General features: G+C 43.6%; 1 protein-coding gene across 6 annotated transcripts in view; it reads left to right on the top strand.

Moving 5' to 3' along the window:
* Positions 1-7,316: 7,316 nt before the first annotated feature.
* The window catches only part of rell1 (RELT like 1), a 60,535-nt gene continuing 40,514 nt past the window's right edge, over positions 7,317-27,337 (top strand). The window contains exons 1-3 of one of the 6 annotated variants that reach the window (XM_036958272.2): positions 7,317-7,633; positions 11,881-12,008; positions 20,185-20,409. In XM_036958272.2, coding sequence (XP_036814167.1) covers positions 11,975-12,008; positions 20,185-20,409 — 259 coding nt within the window. In that variant the 5' untranslated portion in view covers positions 7,317-7,633; positions 11,881-11,974. Of the gene's footprint in view, positions 7,634-11,628; positions 11,795-11,880; positions 12,009-15,339; positions 15,547-16,952; positions 17,029-20,184; positions 20,410-27,337 lie in introns of those variants that run through there. The other 5 variants (XM_036958271.2, XM_036958273.2, XM_090214895.1 and 2 more) reach the window with 5 other exon arrangements.

Here is a 27,337-nt window from a genome sequence, read left to right as displayed (position 1 = left end):
GGGTAGTGCGTACGGCCCAGTACATCACTAGGGCCAAACTTCTTGCCATCCAGGACCTAAATACTAGGCGGTGTCAGAGGAAGGCCCAAAAAATGTTCAAAGACTCCAGTCACCCAAGTCATAGACTGTTCTTTCTGCTACCGCAAGGCAATCGGTACCGGAGCACCAACTCTAGGACCAAAATGCTCCTCAACACCTTCTACCCCCAAGCCAAAAGACTGCTGAGCAATTAGTCAAATGGCTACCAGGACTATTTACATTGACATGCCCCCCCCCCCCCCCCCCCTTTACTTTGACCCCCCCCCCCCCCTTTGTTTTTAAACTGCTGCTACTCACTGTTTATCATCTATACATAGTCACTTCACCCCTACCTACATGTACAAATAACTTGACTAGCCTGTACCCCTGCACATTGACACGGTACCAGTACCCCCTGTATATAACCTCCACATTGACACGGTACCAGTACCCTCTGTCTATAACCTCCACATTGACACGGTACCAGTACCCCCTGTATATAACCTCCACATTGACACGGTACCAGTACCCTCTGTATATAACCTCCACATTGACACGGTACCAGTACCCCCTGTATATAACCTCCACATTGACACGGTACCAGTACCCTCTGTCTATAACCTCCACATTGACACGGTACCAGTACCCCCTGTATATAACCTCCACATTGACACGGTACCAGTACCCTCTGTATATAACCTCCACATTGACACGGTACCAGTACCCTCTGTATATAACCTCCACATTGACACGGTACCAGTACCCTCTGTATATAACCTCCACATTGACACGGTACCAGTACCCTCTGTATATAACCTCCACATTGACACGGTACCAGTACCCTCTGTATATAGCCTCCACATTGACACGGTACCAGTACCCCCTGTATATAGCCTCCACATTGACACGGTACCAGTACCCTCTGTATATAACCTCCACATTGACACGGTACCAGTACCCTCTGTATATAACCTCCACATTGACACGGTATCAGTACCCTCTGTATATAACCTCCACATTGACACGGTACCAGTACCCTCTGTATATAACCTCCACATTGACACGGTATCAGTACCCTCTGTATATAACCTCCACATTGACACGGTATCAGTACCCTCTGTATATAACCTCCAAATTGACACGGTACCAGTACCCTCTGTATATAACCTCCACATTGACACGGTACCAGTACCCTCTGTATATAACCTCCACATTGACACGGTACCAGTACCCTCTGTATATAACCTCCACATTGACACGGTATCAGTACCCTCTGTATATAACCTCCACATTGACACGGTACCAGTACCCTCTGTATATAACCTCCACATTGACACGGTACCAGTACCCCCTGTATATAGCCTCCACATTGACACGGTACCAGTACCCCCTGTATATAGCCTCCACATTGACACGGTACCAGTACCCCCTGTATATAGCCTCCACATTGACACGGTACCAGTACCCCCTGTATATAACCTCCACATTGACACGGTACCTGTACCCCCTGTATATAACCTCCACATTGACACGGTACCAGTACCCCCTGTATATAGCCTCGTTATTGTTATTGTATTACTCTTTAGTTTAATTAGTAAATATGTTCTTAACTCTTTCATGAACTGCATTGTTGGTTAATTAAGAGCTTGTACGTAAGCATTTCACGGTAAGGTTTACACCTGTTGTATTCGGAGCATATGACAAATACAATTTGATTTGACATCTACTGTAATTGACATGTGTCTGGAGTTTTTTTTTTTTTTACGTTGAGTGTGTCAAAAAGTCCTGCAGGTCACAGCCTACTATTTTTTTTTTGTAAGTTTGGTAGGATAATTAGTTGTCTGTGATATTTACTGTGGGTAGTTGGCTGTGATTATGGTCTGGGGTAAGGCCAGGTAGGAGATGAGGAGAGTGACAGAACCTGTGACGGTGACTTCAGGTTACCTAGCTCCGCAAAAGGCCTGCGGTTATTTAGCATGTGTAGATCATGTTGGTGAGACAATCAACACACATGCCATGTTGAGAGCATCAATTCTGCTTTTATCGCTGATCGCCGATTTTGCACAGCAACTGATCAGACTGACCTAGAAAACCCATAATGAGTAGTTGTATTTATAGATCAATCTGTTTGCTTAGTCGGTGATAAGCAACAGAGCAGAACTGATGTTCTGGAACAGAGGCTAGCTTCACCTTGTACTGAATGTGATCAAACCGTTCTGACATACCCACGTACGGTAACAGGCAGAGCTTGTGCATTATTAATCAATTCAATATAATTAACTGTAGAGGTTTAGGTGTAAATGGCTCCGCACCGCACCGCATTATAACGGCATCATAATGCATTGTGGGTTTTAGGTCAAATGTGTTACTAGAATATTAATTAAAGTGGCAATTGGTACATGTACAGAGGTAGTTTTCCTGTGTGAATACACATGTATTCATGTATAACACGTGTATTCTGTGTGAATACACATGTATAACGCATGTATTCTGTGTGAATACACATGTATAACACATGTATTCTGTGTGAATACACATGTATTCTGTGTGAATACACATGTATAACACATGTACTCTGTGTGAATACACATGTATTCTGTGTGAATACACATGTATAACACATGTACTCTGTGTGAATACACATGTATTCTGTGTGAATACACATGTATAACACATGTATTCTGTGTGAATACACATGTATTCTGTGTGAATACACATGTATAACACGTGTATTCTGTGTGAATACACATGTATAACACATGTATTCTGTGTGAATACACATGTATAACACATGTATTCTGTGTGAATACACATGTACTCTGTGTGAATACACATGTATAACACATGTATTCATGTATAACACATGTATTCTGTGTGAATACACATGTATTCATGTATAACACATGTATTCTGTGTGAATACACATGTATAACACATGTATTCTGTGTGAATACACATGCATTCATGTATAACAGAGCCGTAGCGTCGTGATGATGATGAGTGGCCTTTGACCTAGAAAGTCAACTGTGGCCCCTTAACCCGAAGCAAGATCTTCTGGTCAAGTGTCGCCCGTTGACTTTGGAACAAGAAGTGCAAGCAACCCAGGTTGACACATACTTGACCAAGTCACACACAGGTAATCCTGGTATACGTTCACGCCAGTTTGTATACTATCATACTGCCAACAAACAACGTGATGAGGTAACTGCGTGTGTGTTATCATTAATAGAAAAGGGATGGTAACAACAACTTGTGTATTCTTCACTTCACCGACAACATGGTCCAAAAGACCGCGGGACTATGAGGCTATGATCAGTGCTTGAAGTGGATGGGAAAACAGGTGGTGGGAAACGCCGTAATTATAAGCCATTCTTCTATAAGAGGTACCGTACCGTAAAAATGTTTTATTTCAGGTGCTCGTAGTTACTACTCAGTACCAGCGTGTTCTGGCCCAAGCCAAGCACTGGCTATGAGCACATTGGCCGGATCAACATACAGTTGAAGTCAGAAGTTTACATCCACTTATTTATTTTAACATTTATTTCACCTTTATTTAACCAGGTAGGTAAGTTGAGAACACCTTTATTTAACCAGGTAGGCAAGTTGAGAACAAGTTCTCATTTACAATTGCGACCTGGCCAAGATAAAGCAAAGCAGTTCCACACATACAACGACACAGAGTTACACTTGGATTAAAACAAACATACAGTCAATAATACAGTAGAAACAAGTCTATATACGATGTGAGCAAATGAGGTGAGATAAGGGAGGTAAAGGCAAAAAAAGGCCATGGTGGCAAAGTAAATACAATATAGCAAGTAAACACTGGAATGGTAGATTTGCAGTGGAAGAATGTGCAAAGTAGAAATAAAAATAATGGGGTGCAAAGGAGCAAAATAAATAAATAAAATAAATACAGTAGGGAAAGAGGTAGTTGTTTGGGCTAAATTATAGGTGGGCTATGTACAGGTGCAGTAATCTGTGAGCTGCTCTGTGAGCTGCACTTAGGTTGGAGTCATTAAAACTTGTTTTTCAACCACTCCACAAATGTATTGTTAAACAAATTATAGTTTTGGCAAGTCAGTTAGGACATCTACTTTGTGCATGACACAAGTAATTTTTACAACAATGTCAGGAATTGTGAAAAACTGAGTTTAAATGTATTTGGCTGAAGGTGTATGTAAACCTCCGACTTCAACTCTACGTTCATAATACTTCACATGGACAGGATGGTAAAACACGTTATCAAAATGGTTTAGTAATTGTTCATGACAAAATGAAATGAATGTTCATTTCCTCACTATCAAGTCTCCATGACAACAGGCGCGACAACAGTAAGACCCCTATGCCAAAGCCCACAACAGTGTCTCAGGATGTCTTCCCTACACTTGTCATTTTAAAAAGTAGACTCAGCGATATGACGTAGATGAAGAACGTAAACAGCATAGTGGGTCAATTTCCGCAAACAACTAAGAGCGTTGACGTGTGAGGCTCAACTTCTCCTCTTTTTTTTTTGTGCCCTGGCTACCAGGCTGTGAACAGCGTGAAGCTAACCCGTGCACATGTACAGACACTGTGTGAAAGCAAAGTGTTGCATCTCACACATTCCAATATCTCCGGTGCTGCTCGTGTTAAAGTCATGTCGCGGAGTCTACCTTTAAAAAAAAATTATACACCTTGATTAGGTCACTTTTCATTCTAATAATTGAACTCTAAGCAGTGCTTGACTTGGGAAGGAGCTCACCGGAACCGACTACCTGCATAGGCCGTCATTGAAAATAAGAATTTGTTCTTAACTGACTTGCCTAGTTAAATAAAGGTTAAATAAATACAAAAAAAATATCTGTACCGGTATTCAGCTCCTGTACCTCTTATTGAACACAATGAGAGACAATAAGGTCAGGGTTCAACGCAGGCAAACATTGTGGAACTTTGTAGATAGAACTATTAAGAATACAACTGACGTCATTCTGCATGTCACAGGTGCATGTTTGTTCTACTAAATATATTTATATCTGAATGTTCTGCAACATTGTGCCCTAATTGAGATGCTGTGCCCCAACAACCTCAGGTGACCCAATTCCCCTTACCTCATTTATTTTAATACCCACATAAAAAGGTGAAATGGTTGGAAAGCTTTCTGCTGTATATTGCCTAAACCTATCAAACCCTCTCAGATCAGTGACCATGAAGGAAATTATATAAGGAAAGGAAACAAGGAAAGGAGGATAGTAAGGACTTGGCGTCAATCTAGCCACAAGAGGGCAGAAACCCATCAGATTTGTCACATATGTAAACTGAACAAAAATATGAATGCAACATGTAAAGTGTTGGTCCCATGTTTCACTAGCTGAAAAAAAAGATCCCAGAAATGTTCCATATGCACAAAACGGTATTTCTCTCAAATGTTGTGCACAGATCTGTTTCCATCCCTGTTAGTGAGCATTTCTCCCCTGCCAAGATAATCCATCCACCTGACAGGTGTGGCATATAAAGAATCTGATTAAACAGCATGATCATTACACAGGTGCACCTTGTGCTGGGGACAATAAAAGGCCACTCTAAAATGTGCAGTTTTATCACGCAACACAATGCCACAAGATGTGCCAAGTTTTGAGGGAGTGTTCAATTGCCATTCTGACTAAAGGAAAGTCCACCAGAACTGTTGCCAGATAATTTAATGTTAATTTCTCTACCATTTGCAGCCTCCAACATGGTTTTAGAGAATTTGGCAGTACGTCCAACTGGCCTCACAACCGCAGACCACGTGTATGGCGTTGTGTGGGCAAGCGGTTTGCTGATGTCAACATTGTGAACAGAGTGCCCCATAGTGGCGGTGGGGTTAGGGTATGGGCAGGCATAAGCTACGCACAACACAATTGCATTTTAATCGATGGCAATTTGAATGCTGAGGTCCATTTAAAAAAAAAAAGGTATCTATGACCAACAGATGCCTATTTGTATTCCCAGTCATGTGAAATCCATAGATTAGGGCCTACATGAATTTATTTCAATTGACTGATTCCCTCATATGAACTGTAACTTAGCAAAATCAATTATTTTGTCGCATTTCTATTTTTGTTCAGCATACAGCACCATAACTTGCAGGAGTCTGTGCATGTGCAGACTGATCGACAACGCCGGTCTGCTTGTTAGAAAAGGATATGGCTCCACCTAGTGGTAATTTGATGTATTGATCTTTATTTTTGTATTTATTTTTTAATAAGGCGCACGCATGGGGATGTCCACTTCACCCAGAGATATGACCATGCTGTAGATACACCTAGCGGACTGAAACGTCACTGCTATCTAGTCTTAATTAAAATGGCAAACAAATTCATTACCAGCAGTTATTTCAAAGTATTTGACCCTGCTGGTCATCTATGAACATCTTGACCATGTTTTGTTATAATCTCCACCCGGCACAGCCAGAAGAGGACTGGCCACCCCTCATAGCTTGGTTCCTCTCTAGGTTTCTTCCTAGGTTTTGGCCTTTCTAGGGAGTTTTTCCTAGCCACAGTGCTTCTACACCTGCATTGCTTGCTGTTTGGGGTTTTAGGCTGGGTTTCTGTACAGCACTTTGAGAAGGGCTTTAGGAATACATTTGATTACATTAGCTACCTAAATATTAAATAAACTCAACAGGAGTAATAGAGAATTTTAAATTGAAAACATGCAGGATACCCCTTTCCGGTTTTTTTTTATAGAGTTATGCTTGTTCGAGTAGCACTCCTCACAGACGTTTGGTGTTTTTTTTGTTGGTGAGATGAAACTGCCAAAACCCTTGAAAGGTATTATTGTAACACAAGATTAGTTGAAGCATTAAATGTTAAGTCTGTAATCGTAACACTGCGTTGGTATGTTCACAGATTAAATGTCACGTTTACGTTCATGGTTCACGCATGGCTTTTTTTTACGATTTTATGGATTTTCTTAAGATCCTAACAATTTACGCATGGCTTTTTTTTACGATCCTAACAATTTACTTATGGATTTTCTTACGGTCCCGACATTCGACTTTTTGGCAGGTATCTGGCTCCATAGCCAAACGCTGAAACTACGGATACAACTTTCTCTGCTCACATATAATTATCATAGTTCATATATACACGCCACTAAAAATCCACCCATTTGCATGTTTCTGTTAGCTCGATACATCCTGACAAATTACACCATATTACTGGCCTGCTAATGTGCCTGGACCTTGTAGGCTAAACTGCCGAGGAAAAACCCCATTACGCATCCAAATGGTTACCCAATCAGACAGGCGACGGAGCAGTTATTTCGAAGTGAACCACGCCTTTGAGTCGTTTTTCAAACGACATAGGCTATTCACTGCAGTTTGACTTGAAAACAAGAACATGCTTCATTACATTGTGTTGTTGTTTGCCTAAGTACGATACATTTATTGTCCCTAAAAAAAAAAAACTGAAACAATAAGCTTTTTTTTCTTTCAAGTTAAGGTATTTTAAGGCGTCAGCATGCTTGGAAGTAGAAACAGTTGGGTAAAATATATGAATTTATTTCATGACCAAAGTTTTGGACTTCAGCGAGGGTTTTTATGGAGGAAGGCGGAAGTTCGGAGCTGAAGTCTACGCCCCTTCGTCGGTGATTGGTAGGGATTCTTTCATTAAGTTTTTGTTGTCGTTCAATGAGAGGCGATTCGTTTTCATATGCACTTTTTTTTCTCCATTGAAAAATACAGCACCAAACATTTTAGTTAGATGTAAAATTATGCGAGTAAGATCTCTTCGGCACAAACGTAGAAATTAATGACATATTTTTGTAGTTCTCTTAGTCAGAAATTATCTACTTTAAGGAAGCATATCCTGGTTATGTCGTCTCAAAAGGGGCAAACAGTACTATTGTCGCCATTTTTTTAATCGTTTTTCAAGTTTAGGAATATGGTCCACCACAGTGGATGTGTCCTTTTTTAAATAAATAAAATATTTAACTAGGCAAGTGAGTTAAGAACAAATTATTATTTACAATGATGCATACACCAGACGACACTGGGACAATTGTGCACCAACCTATGTGACTCCCAATCACAGCCAGTAGTGACACCTCAAGCACTAAGATGCAGTGCCTTAGACCACTGTGCCACCCCATAAATGCCCATAAAAACACGGAAATGGTTCCAATGGTTTTTCAGCCATTCATTTTTCACATTGTTAAAGCTCCTGCACCATGGAGTGAAACCACTGCTACACCTGGCTATCAGCGGGGCCTTGTCTGGCATCGAAACAGTTCATTCAGCCTCATTTACTGCCCTTACAAAAAACATAGCTGATATGGCTGACTTGCAGGCTAGTGATTGCTTTGCAACGGTTCCAGTTAGCCACTGTTTCCTTCCCAACCATCAATCAAATTTATTTTATATAGCCCTTCGTACATCAGCTGATATCTCAAAGTGCTGTACAGAAACCGCAAGGAGTCATCATGTCAGGTAGTCCTGGGGCATGGTCCTAGGGCTCAGGTCCTCCGAGAGAGAGAAAGAGAGAAGGAGAGAATTAGAGAACGCACACTTAGATTCACACAGGACACCGAATAGGACAGGAGAAGTACTCCAGATATAACAAACTGACCCTAGCCCCCCGACACATAAACTACTGCAGCATAAATACTGGAGGCTGAGACAGGAGGGGTCAGGAGACACTGTGGCCCACTCCGAGGACACCCCCGGACAGGGCCAAACAGGAAGGATATAACCCCACCCACTTTGCCAAAGCACAGCCCCCACACCACTAGAGGGATATCTTCAACCACCAACTTACCATCCTGAGACAAGGCTGAGTATAGCCCACAAAGACCTCCGCCACGGCACAACTTAAGGGGGGGGGGGGGGCGCCAACCCAGACAGGATGACCACATCAGTGACTCAACCCACTCAGGTGACGCACCTCCTCCAGGGACGGCATGAGAGAGCCCCAGTAAAGCCAGTGACTCAGCCCCTGTAATAGGGTTAGAGGCAGAGAATCCCAGTGGAAAGAGGGGAACCGGCCAGGCAGAGACAGCAAGGGTGGTTCGTTGCTCCAGAGCCTTTCCGTTCACCCTCCCACTCCTGGGCCAGACTACACTCAATCATATGACCCACTGAAGAGATGAGTCTTCAGTAAAGACTTAAAGGTTGAGACCGAGTTTGCGTCTCTGACATGGGTAGGCAGACCGTTCCATAAAAATGGAGCTCTATAGGAGAAAGCCCTGCCTCCAGCTGTTTGCTTAAAAATTCTAGGGACAATTAGGAGGCCTGCGTCTTGTGACCGTAGCGTACGTGTAGGTATGTACGGCAGGACCAAATCAGAGAGATAGATAGGAGCAAGCCCATGTAATGCTTTGTAGGTTAGCAGTAAAACCTTGAAATCAGCCCTTGCTTTGACAGGAAGCCAGTGTAGAGAGGCTAGCACTGGAGTAATATGATCAAATTTTTTGGTTCTAGTCAGGATTCTAGCAGCCGTATTTAGCACTAACTGAAGTTTATTTAGTGCTTTATCCGGGTAGCCGGAAAGTAGAGCATTGCAGTAGTCTAACCTGGAAGTGACAAAAGCATGGATTCATTTTTCTGCATCATTTTTGGACAGAAAGTTCCTGATTTTTGCAATGTTACGTAGATGGAAAAAAGCTGTCCTTGAAATGGTCTCGATATGTTCTTCAAAAGAGAGATCAGGGTCCAGAGTAACGCCGAGGTCCTTCACAGTTTTATTTGAGACGACTGTACAACCATTAAGATTAATTGTCAGATTCAACAGAAGATCTCTTTGTTTCTTGGGACCTAGAACAAGCATCTCTGTTTTGTCCGAGTTTAAAAGTAGAAAGTTTGCAGCCATCCACTTCCTTATGTCTGAAACACATTCTTCTAGCAAGGGCAATTTTGGGGCTTCACCATGTTTAATTGAAATGTACAGCTGTGTGTCATCCGCATAGCAGTGAAAGTTAACATTATGTTTTCGAATAACATCCCCAAGAGGTAAAATATATAGTGAAAACAATAATGGTCCTAAAACGGAACCTTGAGGAACACCGAAATTTACAGTTGATTTGTCAGAGGACAGACCATTCACAGAGACAAACTGATATCTTTCCGACAGATAAGATCTAAACCAGGCCAGAACTTGTCCGTGTAGACCAATTTGGGTTTCCAATCTCTCCAAAAGAATGTGGTGATCGATGGTATCAAAAGCAGCACTAAGGTCTAGGAGCACGAGGACAGATGCAGAGCCTCGGTCCGATGCCATTAAAATGTCATTTACCACCTTCACAAGTGCCGTCTCAGTGCTATGATGGGGTCTAAAACCAGACTGAAGCATTTCGTATACATTGTTTGTCTTCAGGAAGGCAGTGAGTTGTTGCGCAACAGCCTTTTCTAAAATTTTTGAGAGGAATGGAAGATTCGATATAGGCTGATAGTTTTTTATATTTTCTGGGTCAAGGTTTGGCTTTTTCAAGAGAGGCTTTATTACTGCCACTAGCAAAAGCTCAGGTTGCCCAGCCCGGGGGTGATACAATCTTCGGCAAAATCATTCGCAAGGAGATTCCTGCAAAAATATTATTTGAAGATGACTCATTGTTCAACTCATTGTTGAATTTGCGATCTGAAACTTGTTGTGTAATAATTTCTCTTCATATGACAAGAAATTAAAAGGATTTGGCAGTAGATTGTCAACTTGATTCAAGATGACTGCTTGTCTAGCTTGCTAGCTAAGATTTTGAAAGTATGACGTTGCCATGATCAGTCCAATCAAATCTACCGTATAGATAACGTGATTACATAATGTTATCTGTGGCCAATGACCTTGAGCCTTCTTGGATGGGCACTTCTAATGTAACTCTATGGCAGCACCCAATGGGCTTGAATTTTCGAGCTCTCCTTGAAGATTTTGCGGTGAAGTAGTGACCCCTGAATGACAGAAAACTGAGCCAATCACGACACAGCTAGAGAACATTGCCAACCCCTAAACTCCGCTGGCTGCCCCACCACCACCACAGAAAGCACTAAATTAGGCCGAAACACCTGCATTTTGGAGCTGCCTTACTGAAGAAAGCAAAAAAGAGACCATGTTTGTATGCAGCTTAATTAAAGCAATATTTTTTTGTACATTGTTTGCCAAAATAACATGCAAAACAGGCAACAACAAAAACAGGTGGGGCTCAAAACAGGTGGGTCTCAAAACAGGTGGGGCTCAAAACAGGTGGGGCTCAAAACAGGTGGGTCTCAAAACAGGTGGGTCTCAAAACAGGTGGGGCTCAAAACAGGTGGGGCTCTGCACTTGCCCTGAAAGATGGGTTGCCCCTGAAGGGGAGTACATTAAGAGGTATAAAAACAATGCACATGATTAAGATAATATAAAACCTTTTAAAGTTTTCACTGTGGGAAATATATGGTAGCCTAACAAGCGAATAAACCACAGTCTATTACATTGATCAATTATATTTGGATGTAGGCCTACCACTATATTATCCAAAAGAATGCATATAAACTGTATTTGATTTTTTTTTGTTTTTAATGAAGCTGGAATTGATACCCATTTTATTTCTGATTACAGATCAGTTTTTCGCACAGACGTAGCGCTCGTTAAGAAAGTATGGTACAGCTTTAAGAAAAGGGTGTTCCTCCCGAACTCGGATACGAATGAGGAAATACAAACTCGATTCAGGGCAAAAAGTCAAAATGAACGCGCCTCCCTCGGTTTTCACTAATTACCACAGCCAAAGTAAAAAATGAAAATATCGTAAAAATGAATGAAAACAACAAATGGCTTTTTGATCTTAATTGAAGGTTATGTTTAAAATCACATTGTAAGAGAATTGAAGAAATAGGCGGGGTTTGTGACTGTAGTGACCACCATATCCCTCCCTCCACAGACACAGTCCTCCTTGGTCGTAGGTGCCAGCGTCCAAACTAGACTGCCACAAGCCGAAAACATCGCCACACAGCCGGGCAGTAGTCGTTTTGAGCATGGCTAATTCAACTGGGATCAGTGTTGTTCCACGTAAGTTATCAACTTATTTACCTCGTGTTTTGGACCAATTCTCGCATCCGCCTCCTTAAATGAAATCAATGCAGACTCAGTTGAACTTGTGATTTTGACATCTTAATTTCTCTACAAGTTGCACCATGAGATACAGATCAATGTCATGTGTATGTACCGTGGCTACTTATAATTAATTCATAGTCGAGGTTTCTGTAAGGTGCGGCTGGGGGGACACCACGACTTTTCAAAATCCTAACATCGCTGAGCCTTTCAAATTAAACGACCGTCTCTCCGGTAGTATTTGTGTGTGTGTGTGTGGCGCGCACACTAAACGATGTTACACTACTAGAGTATTCACTGACGATTCTCGATACCATGTTGTCTGGCGAAAACAATGATTTGATTAGATTTTAACGTAGTTACGAGCTGTGGCTCAATTGCAAGCCTGACAAAGTCAGACATTCACGCATACCATACAGTTCAAAATCTAGCAAACATTTTGAATTGAATAACGTTGTTTGTGAATTTCAGAGCTGTTTTGACACTTTTTTTGTTGCTTTGGTTAAAAGCAAGTCCAAAACTTCTACTAGAAGGCATCGCTCCAGGATGGAGCGTCAACACATTCTGGCTGAACAGCGTCATGTCACTGGCGACTTCTCCTATTGGCTATTGCAGATCACCGTTCTCAAAACTTTTCGTGGCACATTTTACGCTACAATGAGCATTATAGATTGTTTTTATGATTATTAAAATCAAACATGTTTGAAAATATCGGGACGTCTAGGACTGCTCAAAGACGAGCCCTCCGATTGCGTCTTTTACCCGCTCACGTTGAACGAGCGTTGGTATACACTACACAAACTCGTGTAGTGTATACCCGGTTTAGTTGCAACAGAGTAGCCTTACATAAACCTGCTATTGGATAGCCAACAGCAACTTGGCCTCAGGTTAACATAGTAAAGGAACATCCGGGGCATACAAATAACTGATATACACTACATGATCAAATGTTCAACAAGCAGGTGTCCACATACATCTCATTCCAAAATCATGGGAATTAGTATGTAGTTGGTCCCCCCCTTTGAAGCTATAACAGCCTCCACTTTTCTGGGAAGGGTTTCCCCTAGATGTTGGAACATTGCTATGGGGACTTGCTTCCATTCAGCCACATGCGCATTATTGAGGTCGGGCACTGATGTTGGGCGATTAGGTCTGGTTCACAGTCGGCATTCCAATTCATCCCAAAGGTGCTTGATGGGGTTGAGGTCAGGACTCTGTGCAGGCCAGTCAAGTTCTTCCACACCGATCTCAGCAAACCATTTCTGTATGGACATCGCTTTGTGCATGGGGGCATTGTCATGCTGAAACAGGCAAGGTCCTTCCTCAAAACTGTTGCCCAAAAGTTGGAAGCACAGAATCTAGAATGTCATTGTATGCTGTAGTGTTAAGATTTCCATTCACTGGAACTAAGGGGCCGAGCCCGAACCATGAAAAACAGCCCCAGACTGTTATACCTCCTCCACCAAACTTTACAGTTGGCACTATGAATTGGGGGCAGATAGCCTTCTCCTGGCATCTGCCAAATCCAGATTTGTCCGTCAGACTGCCAGATGGTGAAGTGTGATTCATCACTCCAGACAAAGCGTTCCCACTGCTCCAATGGCAGTGAGCTTTACACCACTCAAGCTGACTCTTTGCATTGCGCATGGTGATCTTAGGCTGGTGTACAGCTGCTCGGGCCGTAGAAACCCATTTCCTTAAGCACCCGACAAACATTATTTGTGCTGACGCTGCTTCCAGAGGCAGTTTAGAACTCTGTGGTGAGTGTTGCAACTGAGGACAGACAATTTTTATGCGTTTCGGGACACTCGTCGGTCCGGTTCTGTGAGCTTGTGTGGTCTACCACTTCACGGCTGAGCCGTTGTTGCTCCTAGACATTTCCACTTCTCAATAACAGCACTTACAGTTGACCGAGGCCGCTCTAGCAGGGAAGAAATATGACAAAGGTGGAAAGGTGACTTCTTGTTGGAAAGGTGGCCACATTGAAAGTCACTGAGCTCTTCAGTAAGGCCATTCTACTGCAAATGTTTGTCTATGGAGATTGCATGGCGGTGTGCTTGATTTTTACACACCTGTCAGCAATGGGTGTGGCTGAAATAGCCAAATCTACTTATTTTTTATTTTCCTTTATTTAACTAGGCAAGTCAGTTAAGAACAAATTCTTATTTTCAATGACGGCCTAGGAACTGCCTGTTCAGGGGCAGAAACGACAGATTTGTACCTTGTCAGCTCGGGGGTTTCAACTTACAACCTTCCGGTTACTAGTCCAACGCCCTAACCACTAGGCTACCCTGCCGCCCCATTTGAAGGGGTGTCCACATACTTTTGTGTGTGTATATAGTTTTATTTTACGTTTGTGTTAATGAATTATGTCCATGTTACAAATTGCAGTTTGTACAATATGTTAGGGGAAGGGTTAGCTAACATGTTAAGTAGTTTAAAATGTAGTAGGTAGGTGTTAATGGCCTAAAATGGTGAAGTTGTCCATGATGAGATATATCATATATAACATATCATATTAATTTAATCTCCCTGGGTTTTCGTCTACAATGTTACGTCTAGTCTGAGACCAGCCTGCCTACAGTGATACAAAGTTTCATCACCAAAGTGGATACTTTGCCAAGGGCTATGCTTTTGAATTTCCTGTGAGGCACGTTGCATAGGCTGTCCAGCCTAAGCCCTGTGTTTCTGTTGTCACCTTGTGCAAAATGTAAAACTGCAGCTATAATAGGCCAATCCTGACCTATTGAACTCTTTTTAATCTAAATGTGTACTGTTGTAATTGTAAGGCGGTATGGACAGTAAAGAGTAGTGTAGTGTAGGTCTAAACATGTGGCGTCCTGTATGAAGATGAGGCATCCACAGGCAGAATGACTTCTGCTGTCTGGTTAAAGAATTTAAATGTAATGCCCAAACCAGTATAAACGCTCCCATAATTTACAATGTGAAACGACAAGCGTTAATTCCATTTGAGTGGAGGAAGACCAGAGTTATTATTGCCATTGACATGCCAAGAACAAGTCCTCAAAAACACATGACTTTAAGTTCCTGCTTTGGCTCTAAGCTTTTAGATCATCGTGTAAAATAACATAGGATATGACATTTGAGGATATGGGGGTTCTGCTTCGTCCTCCTTCGTGACTAACACAGCTTTGTGACCGTGCAGCTGTTGCCTGTCGCTCACAAGAGGCCCAAAACGTAATCCTCAGCCTTCATTTGATTAAACACAAACGTTCAACACGTGGTTTAAGCACGGGAGTGTAGACCTGCACGTGGTTGTAAGATGTGTGTCCCCGGTCTGTCCATTCCTCTGCCCGGTGCTCTGTGTATGCCGGAGCTAGGAGGGAATCAAAGACAGCAGCCGAGTCTTGTTCCTAATGGGCAGGACACTCGTAACTCCGTTTTGTTGATCAGTGGCTGTTCCAGGGAATAGAGTTTTGACATGCATAAAATTCAGGGAATTCTCTGGACAATTAGGCATAAATTTCACCTAAAAGTAGGTACTTTTTCTTACGTTCTTTTGTGACATCAGACTAGCCTGATTATGCTCCAATGGTTTTTATATGATTCTGCTTCAGTGATTTATAGCCGTGTTAATACATTCTGTAACTAGTTATCTTTGTCTAAAATGTAATACAAGTAGTTGGACAGCCTCATGGGGGGGAAAAAAAGACAACCACATCCTCTCATCTGTCCTCAGTGGAACCATTCCGCTTGACACATAGCAGGAAGCTCCCGTTGAACAGTAAACTTACCCAGAGACCTGTGTTGACATAAACCTCTGGACCTACCAATGAAAATAGTTCCGTACACCTACAACATGTCTGGGAAGTTTCTGCTTCGGTGAATGTCAACCACTGGACAATAATGACTGGCATGTTCCGTGGTCCTTTTAGACATGAACCTTCTTTAGGAAGGGGATCACTGTGCCATTTTGAGTTCCCCCGTCTCCTCGCTTTAATTAACCGATCGACTTTTGATATAGTCTGGTATTGTTCAAATTGATGAGGATACTATGGGTTTCCTCAATGGCTGAAATCTCCTACAACATAGTTTCAGACGTGTGTGTGTGTGTGTGTGTGTGTGGCGTAGTGCCACAGCTAAGGAATATGTAGAGACCAGGGCCTATGATATTCAACTCTCAGGGACATCCATAGAGGAAATGGTTACTCTTAACTTATTTACCAATACATACGCTCACACTCACAGGGCCCACATTGAACCATCATAAAATCCTCATCTCCCATGTCGCATCACTGCAAATTAGTCATTCATTTTTGCCGGTGTGTTTTTATTGCGCAGATTATTTGTTGTCGGCGGTGTCTGTATGGATCTGGGGATGCATACCACAGCGGCAGGAAATCTGAAGAGACGATATAGGATTTAATTCCTCTGACAGTAGCATTCATCTCTGTAGATGATGTGTATGATCCACACGGAGCTAGAGAAGGGAGGGGAAAATGGGATGCTCTGGGACCTGCTGTTGTAGAAGTTCGAGAAGGATAACGTGTTAGACGGAGGTGAGGAAGCCTCTTCAGACTTGAAATGCACCCCTAAACTGTCCATTCATTGTGTGTAGTTTAATCCAATCAGGCGTTTTATGTGTAAAGTGAGGGATGAGGCAGGAGAAATGTAACCTTTCTCAAATGAATACACTGAGATATGGGTGCAAGGACTGACCGTCCATGATATAACACATTATAGTTGGAACTAGGTTGAGGCTATACAGTCTGGACTGACCGTCCATGATATAACACATTTATAGTTGGAACTAGGTTTTGAGGCTATACAGTGTTTGTCAACAAACATTGGAGTAAAATAGGCTCATATTTTGGGTTCTGATGTGGTACGACACACACATCCATATCTTGACCCCACCCCAAACATTGGATCTGTTGGCAGGTAACTGGGATGGATACGCTAAGGTTCCGTGACCCGGCTCGTAGCCCGTAACAAAGAAGGAGACGGTGCGGAGATGGTAAAATTACTTTATTTAAAATATATTTGTTAACTATATCCAGGTAACAGTGTAGTGTGAGTGCCAAAACAAATACAATGCAAAGAAGCCCCCAAAAGGCCCCAACCAAAAAAAACAACAGTATGCCTGTGTGGAGAGAGTCTCCTCTACGTATTGGGGGGGACGGGGAAGAGGTGTGTCCCATTTCACGGACGACCCTCGCAGCTCCGCCCACTCACATCCTATAAAGGAAAACGAGAACAGAGAGAGAGAACTCATCAGACTGTGTTCAGAGTAGACCACAGTCAGATGCTTCAGGGGGAGAGGGACAATGGGGGAACAAACACAAAGACATATACACACACACACACACCCACCGAGAGTGGTATGTTTATACATCGTACGGTCACATGTAGACACCGTCACATAGAACACACAGTCACTAGACACGCTCTCACTCCCTCGCACACAGACGGGACGCACACCGGAGGGAAACACAATGGCCCGATTGTCTGCTTCATGTGGCACTGGATGGAATGTCTCACGTGGGAAATGTCAGGAGAAGACGGGGGAAGATACGCACTGTAACCTTTGACCCCCCCCTTCATACCTTTCCCTTCTGTGAGCCAGATTCAGTCAGGAATATCTAAGACAGTCTTGTCTGAAATGATTGACACCCCTTGATTTAAGGGTATGGTCTTTAACCCTCTGTAACTTTCTCACTCATTATTTACGATTCATTCAGGATTATCTGTAACCATGGTAACATCCACATTAACGTAGAAGTGTTTAGAAACATATATTCTTATTTACAATAAAAGTGACTCCAAAATGACACAAATTATTTACCATTAATTTCTATTGGGCACAAAAAATAATCTGAAACACAACCATGGCACACTAGGATTGTGGGACCAAACCATCACCAGTTATCTCAGCTCTGTGAACATGGAAGAACAACACGGAACCAGGCTAAAGGTTTTTTTGTGTGTGTGGGGGGGGGCAGGCACCTTGTGGTTTTGGCCTCAGTCAGTCACAGAGGAAGTGGAAAGATTTTCCCCAAACTAAAGAGACCTTGTGGTGTGTGTGTGTCACTCCATTCCTGATGGCACATGGATGGCCGGCCCCCGTCCAAGCAATGGCCCTTAGAGACCTGATAAACAGGCCCGCCAACTGTCCTGATAAACAGGCCCGCCAACTGTCCTGATAAACAGGCCCGCCAACTGTCCTGATAAACAGGCCCGCCAACTGTCCTGATAAACAGGCCCGCCAACTGTCCTGATAAACAGGCCCGCCAACTGTCCTGATAAACAGGCCCGCCAACTGTCCTGATAAATAGGCCCGCCAACTGTCCTGATAAACAAGCCCGCCAACTGGCCTGATAAACAAGCCTGCCAACTGTCCTGATAAACAGGCCCGCCAACTGTCCTGATAAACAGGCCCGCCAACTGTCCTGATAAACAGGCCCGCCAACTGTCCTGATAAACAGGCCCGCCAACTGTCCTGATAAACAGGCCCGCCAACTGTCCTGATAAACAGGCCCGCCAACTGTCCTGATAAACAGGCCCACCAACTGTCCTGATAAATAGGCCCGCCAACTGGCCTGATAAACAAGCCCGCCAACTGGCCTGATAAACAAGCCCGCCAACTGTCCTGATAAACAGGCCCGCCAACTGTCCTGATAAACAAGCCCGCCAACTGTCCTGATAAACAGGCCTGCCAACTGGCCTGATATAAACAAGCCTGATAAACACTGCCTTCACCACAGTCCTGCTCTGTGTCTTGCAGATCTATCTCTTTCTGCTTCCATCTTTCTCTCCAATAAACTTTCCCAGAGAGCGTATGTTGAGGGAAAACAACAACGGAGCGAGAGACGAGGAGGGGAGAGCTGGAAAGTTACCGGGATAACAGTCTCCCTGGAGTCAGCAGTCTCCCCGGTGATACTGACATTCTGTCTCTGTCTTTCTCTCTCCTCTCTTGGCCATTTCTAAAGGGCTGTCGGTGGACATGACAGCCCGCAGCGCTGGGGAGAGAAATATGGGACAGCACTTTTTATCCAGCGAGCGAGGAAACATGAAAGCACTGTCGACATTCATTATCACCTGAATGAGTGTTGAGTTCAGTTCCGACGAGCGCTTAAATCCTCCCTCTGCTGACTAGTAGGAATATCTGGTGCCACTCAGCATATGAGTCAAAATGTGACATGTCAGTGGTGACTAGGTCGTAAATTGAATTATGACTAATGGAGTGTCTTGTGGTTACCACACATGCATTATCCATTTTGTTCATCTCTTGACGATATGTAATGGTCTTATTTTGTTCCATCTTCCTTTCCTTCTCTCATCCCCCTTTTCGCGCTCCTTCTCATCTGGTATGGTTTTATATTGTTCTTGTCCTTTTGACATCAACCTACTTTAGGAAGGGTATTCTCTGTGCCATTTTGAGTTCCCCCCCCCCCCCCCCCCTCTTCCACACTTTTCAGTAACTGATCAACTTTGATATCTGATATTGTTACTGAACGGCAAAACTGACAAATTGATGAGGATACTATGGGTTTGCTCAATGGGTTTTCCCCTAAAACATAGTTTGAGGTGTGTGTGTATTCCTTAGCTGTGGCACTATGATATTCAACTCTCAGGGACATCCATAGAGGAAATGGTTACTCTTAACTTATTTACCAATACATACTCTCACACTCACAGGGCCCACATTGAACCATCATCATATCCTCACATCTTTCTCTCATCCTGCCCTTTTTCTCTCTCTCTCCTCATCACCTCTATCCATATCCCATTTTTCTCTCTCTCTCTCCTTCCTCATCACCTCTATCTATATCCCCTTTTTCTCTCTCTCTCCTCATCACCTCTATCCATATCCCATTTTTCTCTCTCTCTCTCTCTCTCCTTCCTCATCACCTCTATCCATATCCCATTTTTCTCTCTTTCATCACCTCTATCTATATCCCCTTTCTCTCTCTCTCTCCTCATCACCTCTATCCATATCCCCTTTTCTCTCTCTCTCATCACCTCTATCCATATCCCCTTTTTCTCTCTCTCTCCTCATCACCTCTATCTATATCCCCTTTTTCTCTCTCTCTCCTCATCACCTCTATCTATATCCCCTTTTTCTCTCTCTCCCTTCCATCTACCACCTATCCTCCACCGGTCTGCTTTCTAGCGGGTCAGACAGCGGGGGGAGGTAGCAGCACAGGAGACGATCATGTGAACCCAGAGTACATAGCCTTCGTCCTGGTGCCGGTCTTCTTCCTCCTGGGTCTCCTGGGGGTCTTGGTGTGTCACATCCTGAAGAGGAAGGGTTACCGCTGCACCACCGAGGCTGAGGATGAGGAGGAGGCGGCTCGGGTAGCAGAGGCGGAAAAGAAGGATCTGGAGATGTGTACAGGTGAGCGATTTTAATATTTTCTCATTTAGGGGTTCATATGCCAACCGGGATTTGAAACTTAATGGTTCACGATCCTCTGTACACTAACTCTTCACTTAAATTCACTTGTGTTAACTGACGGGACATTTCGGACAAATGTGGTTCTCTATGCTATTGTTCTGGTTGTTGCTGTAGTCAGTCATGACTTGAGTAGAAAGTTTTGCATTGAGACAGGGGGGCCTTTAAAAAGAAATAATTAAAACATCTTAGGTCTATTGGGAGAAACCTTGGTTAAGACTATTCGGTTGGGTTTAGTATTGGATGTTCCTTGTAAACACTTTTACTATTGCAACATAGAAGCTTATTGTTTAGTGTTTTTAGATTGCCTGAGTGACCGAGATACGGTACAGAGTGTTTCGTTTGTCTCGAAAGATAATCAAGATGTCGCAATAGTTTCTCAACAATTGTGAACGTTGTCATTCTGTTTAACTGGCAAGGTTTCCTGCCACTGGTTTAGTCTTCACTTCTCTGGTCAATACCATTTAGGCGGAGGGGGGGGGGATTTAATAATTTGTGTCATAGAACTGTGAGTCAGAGCATGGACGTGAGGTCAGGGTCATCAAGCCAAATACCCCCACCTACTCTAATAGTAATGGACCATTCCCCCCTACCTACTCCAATAGTAATGGACCATTCCCCCCCACCTACTCCAATAGTAATGGACCATCCCCCCCCCCACCTACTCCAATAGTAATGGACCATCCCCCCCCACCTACTCCAATAGTAATGGACCATCCCCCCCCACCTACTCCAATAGTAATGGACCATTCCCCCCCACCTACTCCAACAGTAATGGACCATTCCCCCCCCACCTACTCCAATAGTAATGGACCATTCCCCCCCCACCTACTCCAATAGTAATGGACCATTCCCCCCCCACCTACTCCAATAGTAATGGACCATTCCCCCCCCACCTACTCCAATAGTAATGGACCATTCCCCCCCCCACCTACTCCAATAGTAATGGACCATTCCCCCCCCCCACCTACTCCAATAGTAATGGACCATTCCCCCCCCCCACCTACTCCAATAGTAATGGACCATTCCCCCCCCCCACCTACTCCAATAGTAATGGACCATTCCCCCCCCCACCTACTCCAATAGTAATGGACCATTCCCCCCCCCACCTACTCCAATAGTAATGGACCATTCCCCCCCCCACCTACTCCAATAGTAATGGACCATTCCCCCCCCCACCTACTCCAATAGTAATGGACCATTCCCCCCCCCACCTACTCCAATAGTAATGGACCATTCCCCCCCCCACCTACTCCAATAGTAATGGACCATTCCCCCCCCCACCTACTCCAATAGTAATGGACCATTCCCCCCCCCACCTACTCCAATAGTAATGGACCATTCCCCCCCCCACCTACTCCAATAGTAATGGACCATTCCCCCCCCCACCTACTCCAATAGTAATGGACCATTCCCCCCCCCACCTACTCCAATAGTAATGGACCATTCCCCCCCCCACCTACTCCAATAGTAATGGACCATTCCCCCCCCCACCTACTCCAATAGTAATGGACCATTCCCCCCCCCACCTACTCCAATAGTAATGGACCATTCCCCCCCCCACCTACTCCAATAGTAATGGACCATTCCCCCCCCCACCTACTCCAATAGTAATGGACCATTCCCCCCCCCACCTACTCCAATAGTAATGGACCATTCCCCCCCCCACCTACTCCAATAGTAATGGACCATTCCCCCCCCCACCTACTCCAATAGTAATGGACCATTCCCCCCCCCACCTACTCCAATAGTAATGGACCATTCCCCCCCCCACCTACTCCAATAGTAATGGACCATTCCCCCCCCACCTACTCCAATAGTAATGGACCATTCCCCCCCCACCCCCTCCAATAGTAATGGACCATTCCCGTGTTATTACTGTATGACTGCATGTGGGAAGGAATGGTACTTTGTGTAACCAAGTGAATGTGCAACGTTTACCTGTTTTTATTTAACGAAGTCTGTTAATTAAGAACAAGTTCTTATATTACGATGACGCCCAAACCCTCCCCTAACCTGGAACGACACTGGGTCCAATTGTGTCGCCGCCGTACGGGACTCCCGATCACGGACAGTTGTGACACAGCCCTGGATCGAACCAAGGTCTGTAGTACTGAGATGAAAGTGAGGGACATGTATGCACCACCTCAACTTCAGACTTTTTAAGGCTCTGGAACTGTTCCTGAGTTCCAACACAACCACCACGTTGGAGGGGAAATACACCTGAGCTCCATGGAAGACTATCTAATGTTATGGGTCAGGTACACGTGTTTAGCAGGTGGAAGACCATCTAATCTAATGTTATGGGTCAGGTACACGTGTTTAGCAGGTGGAAGACCATCTAATCTAATGTTATGGGTCAGGTACACATGTTTAGCAGGTGGAAGACCATCTAATCTAATGTTATGGGTCAGGTACACGTGTTTAGCAGGTGGAAGACCATCTAATCTAATGTTATGGGTCAGGTACACATGTTTCGCAGGTGGAAGACCATCTAATCTAATGTTATGGGTCAGGTACACGTGTTTAGCAGGTGGAAGACCATCTAATCTAATGTTATGGGTCAGGTACACGTGTTTAGCAGGTGTTATTGCGGGTGTAGAGAAATGCTTGTGTGTTTCTAGCTCCGACAGTGCAGTAATATCGAACAATGCACACAATCTAAAGGAATGGAATTAAGAATCTATAAATATTTGGACTAGAAATGTCAGAGCAGCATAGACTAAGATACAGTAGAATAGAATACAGCGTATACATATGAGTAATGCAAGATATGTAAACATTATTAAAGTGGCTAGTGTTCCATTTATTAAAGTGGGCAGTGATTTCCAGTCTATGTATATAGGCAGCAGCATCTAATGTGCTAGTGATGGCTATGTAACAGTCTGATGGCTTTAAGATAGAAGCTGTTTTTCAGTCTCTAGGTCCCAGCTTCGATGCACTTGTACTGACCTCGCCTTCTGGCTGGTAGCGGGAGAACAGACAGTGGCTCACATGGTTGTTGTCCTTGATGATCTTTTTAGCCTTCCTGTGACATCGGGTGTAGCAGCCTCTGCTAGTATGAAAGAATGTGTGTTCTCTTTCGCTCGCTCACACTCACCCGTTCTTTCTCTCTCTGACTCACCTGTTCTTTCTCTCTCTCTTTCTCTCTCTCACACTCACCTGTTCTTTCTCTCTCTACCACTTATTAAAGCCATTGACATAGAGCTGCATGCCTGGTCTTTCCTAAAGGAAGGTTGAGACTGCAGTCTTTGTAAAGGGTGAAGGGAATTTTCTTTCCACTCTCACCTTTCACCTACAGAATAGGTAGGTTCTTTCTAACAGGACTATGGCATTCCCATTAGAGGTTGGGCCTTTTAGTGTGCGTTCTGCAGGGCATAACATTAACACCCGCTATTTGCGGGTAGATTTAGGTATTGGCGGGTAAGAATGTCCATTAGACCAGCCACGTTGGCGGGTGGTCAATTTGCATGGCATTACATTCGCGAATGAAAAGACAGTAAAGTATGAGAATATGTGCGAGTTTGGGTTAGAATCATGCAGCTGTTAAAGTATTTCTGCTGTTTTGTTCCATAGCTGCTAATTGCACAAAGAAAGACGAAGTATTTCACCCACCCTACGCAGCAACACTGCTTGGCAGGGGGATCAGTGCGCACTGAGTGACGCGCGATATTCATTCGTTTTCGGAGGCGCTGCGCACAGGCATACACGTTGATCAAGTTTACTCGAACGTCTACAAAGTGAGACTTTCTCCAAGTGTTTCTTGTCAATGTACATTGCTTTGTTCACAAGCTCTGGTTTTTCAACGTTAGAGTCTGCTGCTTCCACTGATAGTGAAGAGACGCCCTAGTCGGATCCTAAATCTCTCTCACACACACGTGACAGAACTCGAGTGGCCCTGTTACCGCGGTAACCTCCCGCCCTTAAAGGGGCAGCTGAACATTTAGTCTCGTCTCTATTATGGTTAAAATACTCGATTCCAAAACAATTTTTATGAAATTGAGCAATATAACAATATTACTTCTTACTAATATTTCTTGCTTTAGAAACATTACCAAGCATGCTCATCTTTTTTTGTTGTTGTTGATGCAATTATGGTGAAACAATATTTTGGTTGGTAAACCTTCTGTGTGGCTGGTAGATTTAAAAAATAATAAAAAATTATATCTACCTGTTACAGTGGCTGGTGGACCAAAATGTACATTTTAGCCACGGACTGTCTGAAACCTCTAGTCTCTCCAGGCCCAACCCCTCTTCTTTCCACATTGTTTAGAGACAAAAGAGTTGGAAAGAACCTTGTTTATTTTACACTCCACTTCCTGTTTCAATTCTGAGTCAACCAGGGTTAGAGAAGGAAAGGGGAGAGGTTTACTGTAGATGGGTTGGGGGGGGGTTACTGTAGATGGGTTGGGGGGGTGGTTACTGTAGATGGGTTGGGGGGGGGGGGGGTTTACTGTTGGGGGGGGGGTTTACTGTAGATGGGTTGGGGGGGGGGGTTACTGTAGATGGGTTGGGGGGGGGGGGGTTTACTGTAGATGGGTTGGGGGGGGTTTACTGTAGATGGGTTGGGGGGGTTACTGTAGATGGGTAGGGGGGGGGTTACTGTAGATGGGTTAGGGGGGGTTACTGCAGATGGGTTAGGGGGGGAAGGGAGGTTACTGTAGATGGGTTAGGGGGGAGCAAAGGCCATTTTTGAAGAATGTTTCACAACGTGATATATTGATATACGTTAATCATTTATTCTAAGGGCCAGGTTTTGTTCAGTTGCGCACACCGTGGCAAAACCTTTTGCAATGGGAAATCAAAATCTGTCTTCTTCCAATTGGACATGTTCAGCAACTACCTCTCTGTTTCAAAACACTTTCTTGGTTTCAACAGAACCCGACCACAGCTACAGTGGGGCAAAGAAAGTATTTAGTCAGCCACCAATTGCAAGTTCTCCCACTTAAAAAGACGAGAGGCCTGTAATTTTCATCATAGGTACACTTCAACTATGACAGACAAAATGAGTTTTTTTTTTCAGAAAATCATATTGTAGGATTTTTAATGAATTTATTTGCAAATTATGGTGGAAAATAAGTATTTGGTCACCTACAAACAAGGAAGATTTCTGGCTCTCACAGACCTGTAAGAGGCTCCTCTGTCCTCCACTCGTTACCTGTATTAATGGCACCTGTTTGAACTTGTTATCAGTATGAAAGACACCTGTCCACAACCTCAAACAGTCACACTCCAAACTCCACTATGGCCAAGACCAAAGAGCTGTCAAAGGACACCAGAAACAACATTATAGACCTGCACCAGGCTGGGAAGACTGAATCTGCAATAGGTAAGCAGCTTGGTTTGAAGAAATCTACTGTGGGAGCAATTATTAGGAAATGGAAGACATACAAGACCACTGATAATCTCCCTCGATCTGGGGCTCCACGCAAGATCTCACCCCGTGGGGTCAAAATGATCACAAGAACGGTGAGCAAAAATCCCAGAACCACACGGGGGGACCTAGTGAATGACCTGCAGAGAGCTGGGACCAAAGTAACAAAAGCCTACCATCAGTAACACACTACGCCGCCAGGGACTCAAATCCTGCAGTGCCAGATGTGTCCCCCTGCTTAAGCCAGTACATGTCCAGGCCCGTCTGAAGTTTGCTAGAAAGCATTTGGATGATCCAGAAGAAGATTGGGAGAATGTCATATGGTCAGATGAAACCAAAATATAACTTTTTTGGTAAAAACTCAACTCGTCGTGTTTGGAGGACAAAGAATGCTGAGTTGCATCCAAAGAACACCATACCTACTGTGAAGCATGGGAGTGGAAACATCATGCTTTGGGGCTGTTTTTCTGCAAAGGGACCAGGACGACTGATCCGTGTAAAGGAAAGAATGAATGGGGCCATGTATCGTGAGATTTTGAGTGAAAACCTCCTTCCATCAGCAAGGGCATTGAAGATGAAACATGGCTGGGTCTTTCAGCATGACAATGATCCCAAACACACCGCCCGGGCAACGAAGCAGTGGCTTCGTAAGAAGCATTTCAAGGTCCTGGAGTGGCCTAGCCAGTCTCCAGATCTCAACCCCATAGAAAATCTTTGGAGGGATTTGAAATTCCGTGTTGCCCAGCAACAGCCCCAAAACATCACTGCTCTAGAGGAGATCTGCATGGAGGAATGGGCCAAAATACCAGCAACAGTGTGTGAAAACCTTGTGAAGACTTAAAAGGGTATATAACAAAGTATTGAGAAACTTTTGTTATTGACCAAATACTTATTTTCCACCATAATTTGCAAATTCATTAAAAATCCTACAATGTGATTTTCTGGATTTTTTTCTCTCATTTTGTCTAAGTGAACCTATGATGAAAATTACAGGCCTCTCTCATGTTTTTAAGTGGGAGAACTTGCACAATTGGTGGCTGACTAAATACTTGTTTGCCCCACTGTATGTGTACTGTTTAAGGATGTAGCAGCTGTCCATATACTGTACACCATGAGTGTCTCCTCTTGAACACAGGAAGTATAGCTCATTCCCCCTTAACTTCAGACTCTCTCTCTAGCGGTTGGAGGATTAAATCACCTCTACTACATTTTAAATGGAAAATAACGGTACGTTTTGAGACTGAAGACACCGATTTCATCGTAGTTTATGTACGTTTGGTTTTGTGTTTTGGTAAAAAAAAAAAAAAAAAGTGTTTTTGAGTTCTACTTTTTTTTAAAATAGGTTTTGAAAACTCTTTAACTTACATAAACTGCAATGAATGAAATACACACACACACACAGTTGAAGTTGGAAGTTTACCTCCCCCTTTGCCAAATGCATTTAAGCTCAGTTTTTCACAATTCCTGACATTTAATCCTAGTAAGAATTCCCTGTTT

Source organism: Oncorhynchus mykiss, chromosome 21 (assembly GCF_057628025.1).
Source record: "Oncorhynchus mykiss isolate SJ-2025 chromosome 21, ASM5762802v1, whole genome shotgun sequence".
NCBI classification, from domain to species: Eukaryota; Metazoa; Chordata; class Actinopteri; order Salmoniformes; family Salmonidae; genus Oncorhynchus; species Oncorhynchus mykiss.
Note: the sequence above shows the minus strand (reverse complement) of the source record. Positions and strands in the feature narration are given on the sequence as shown.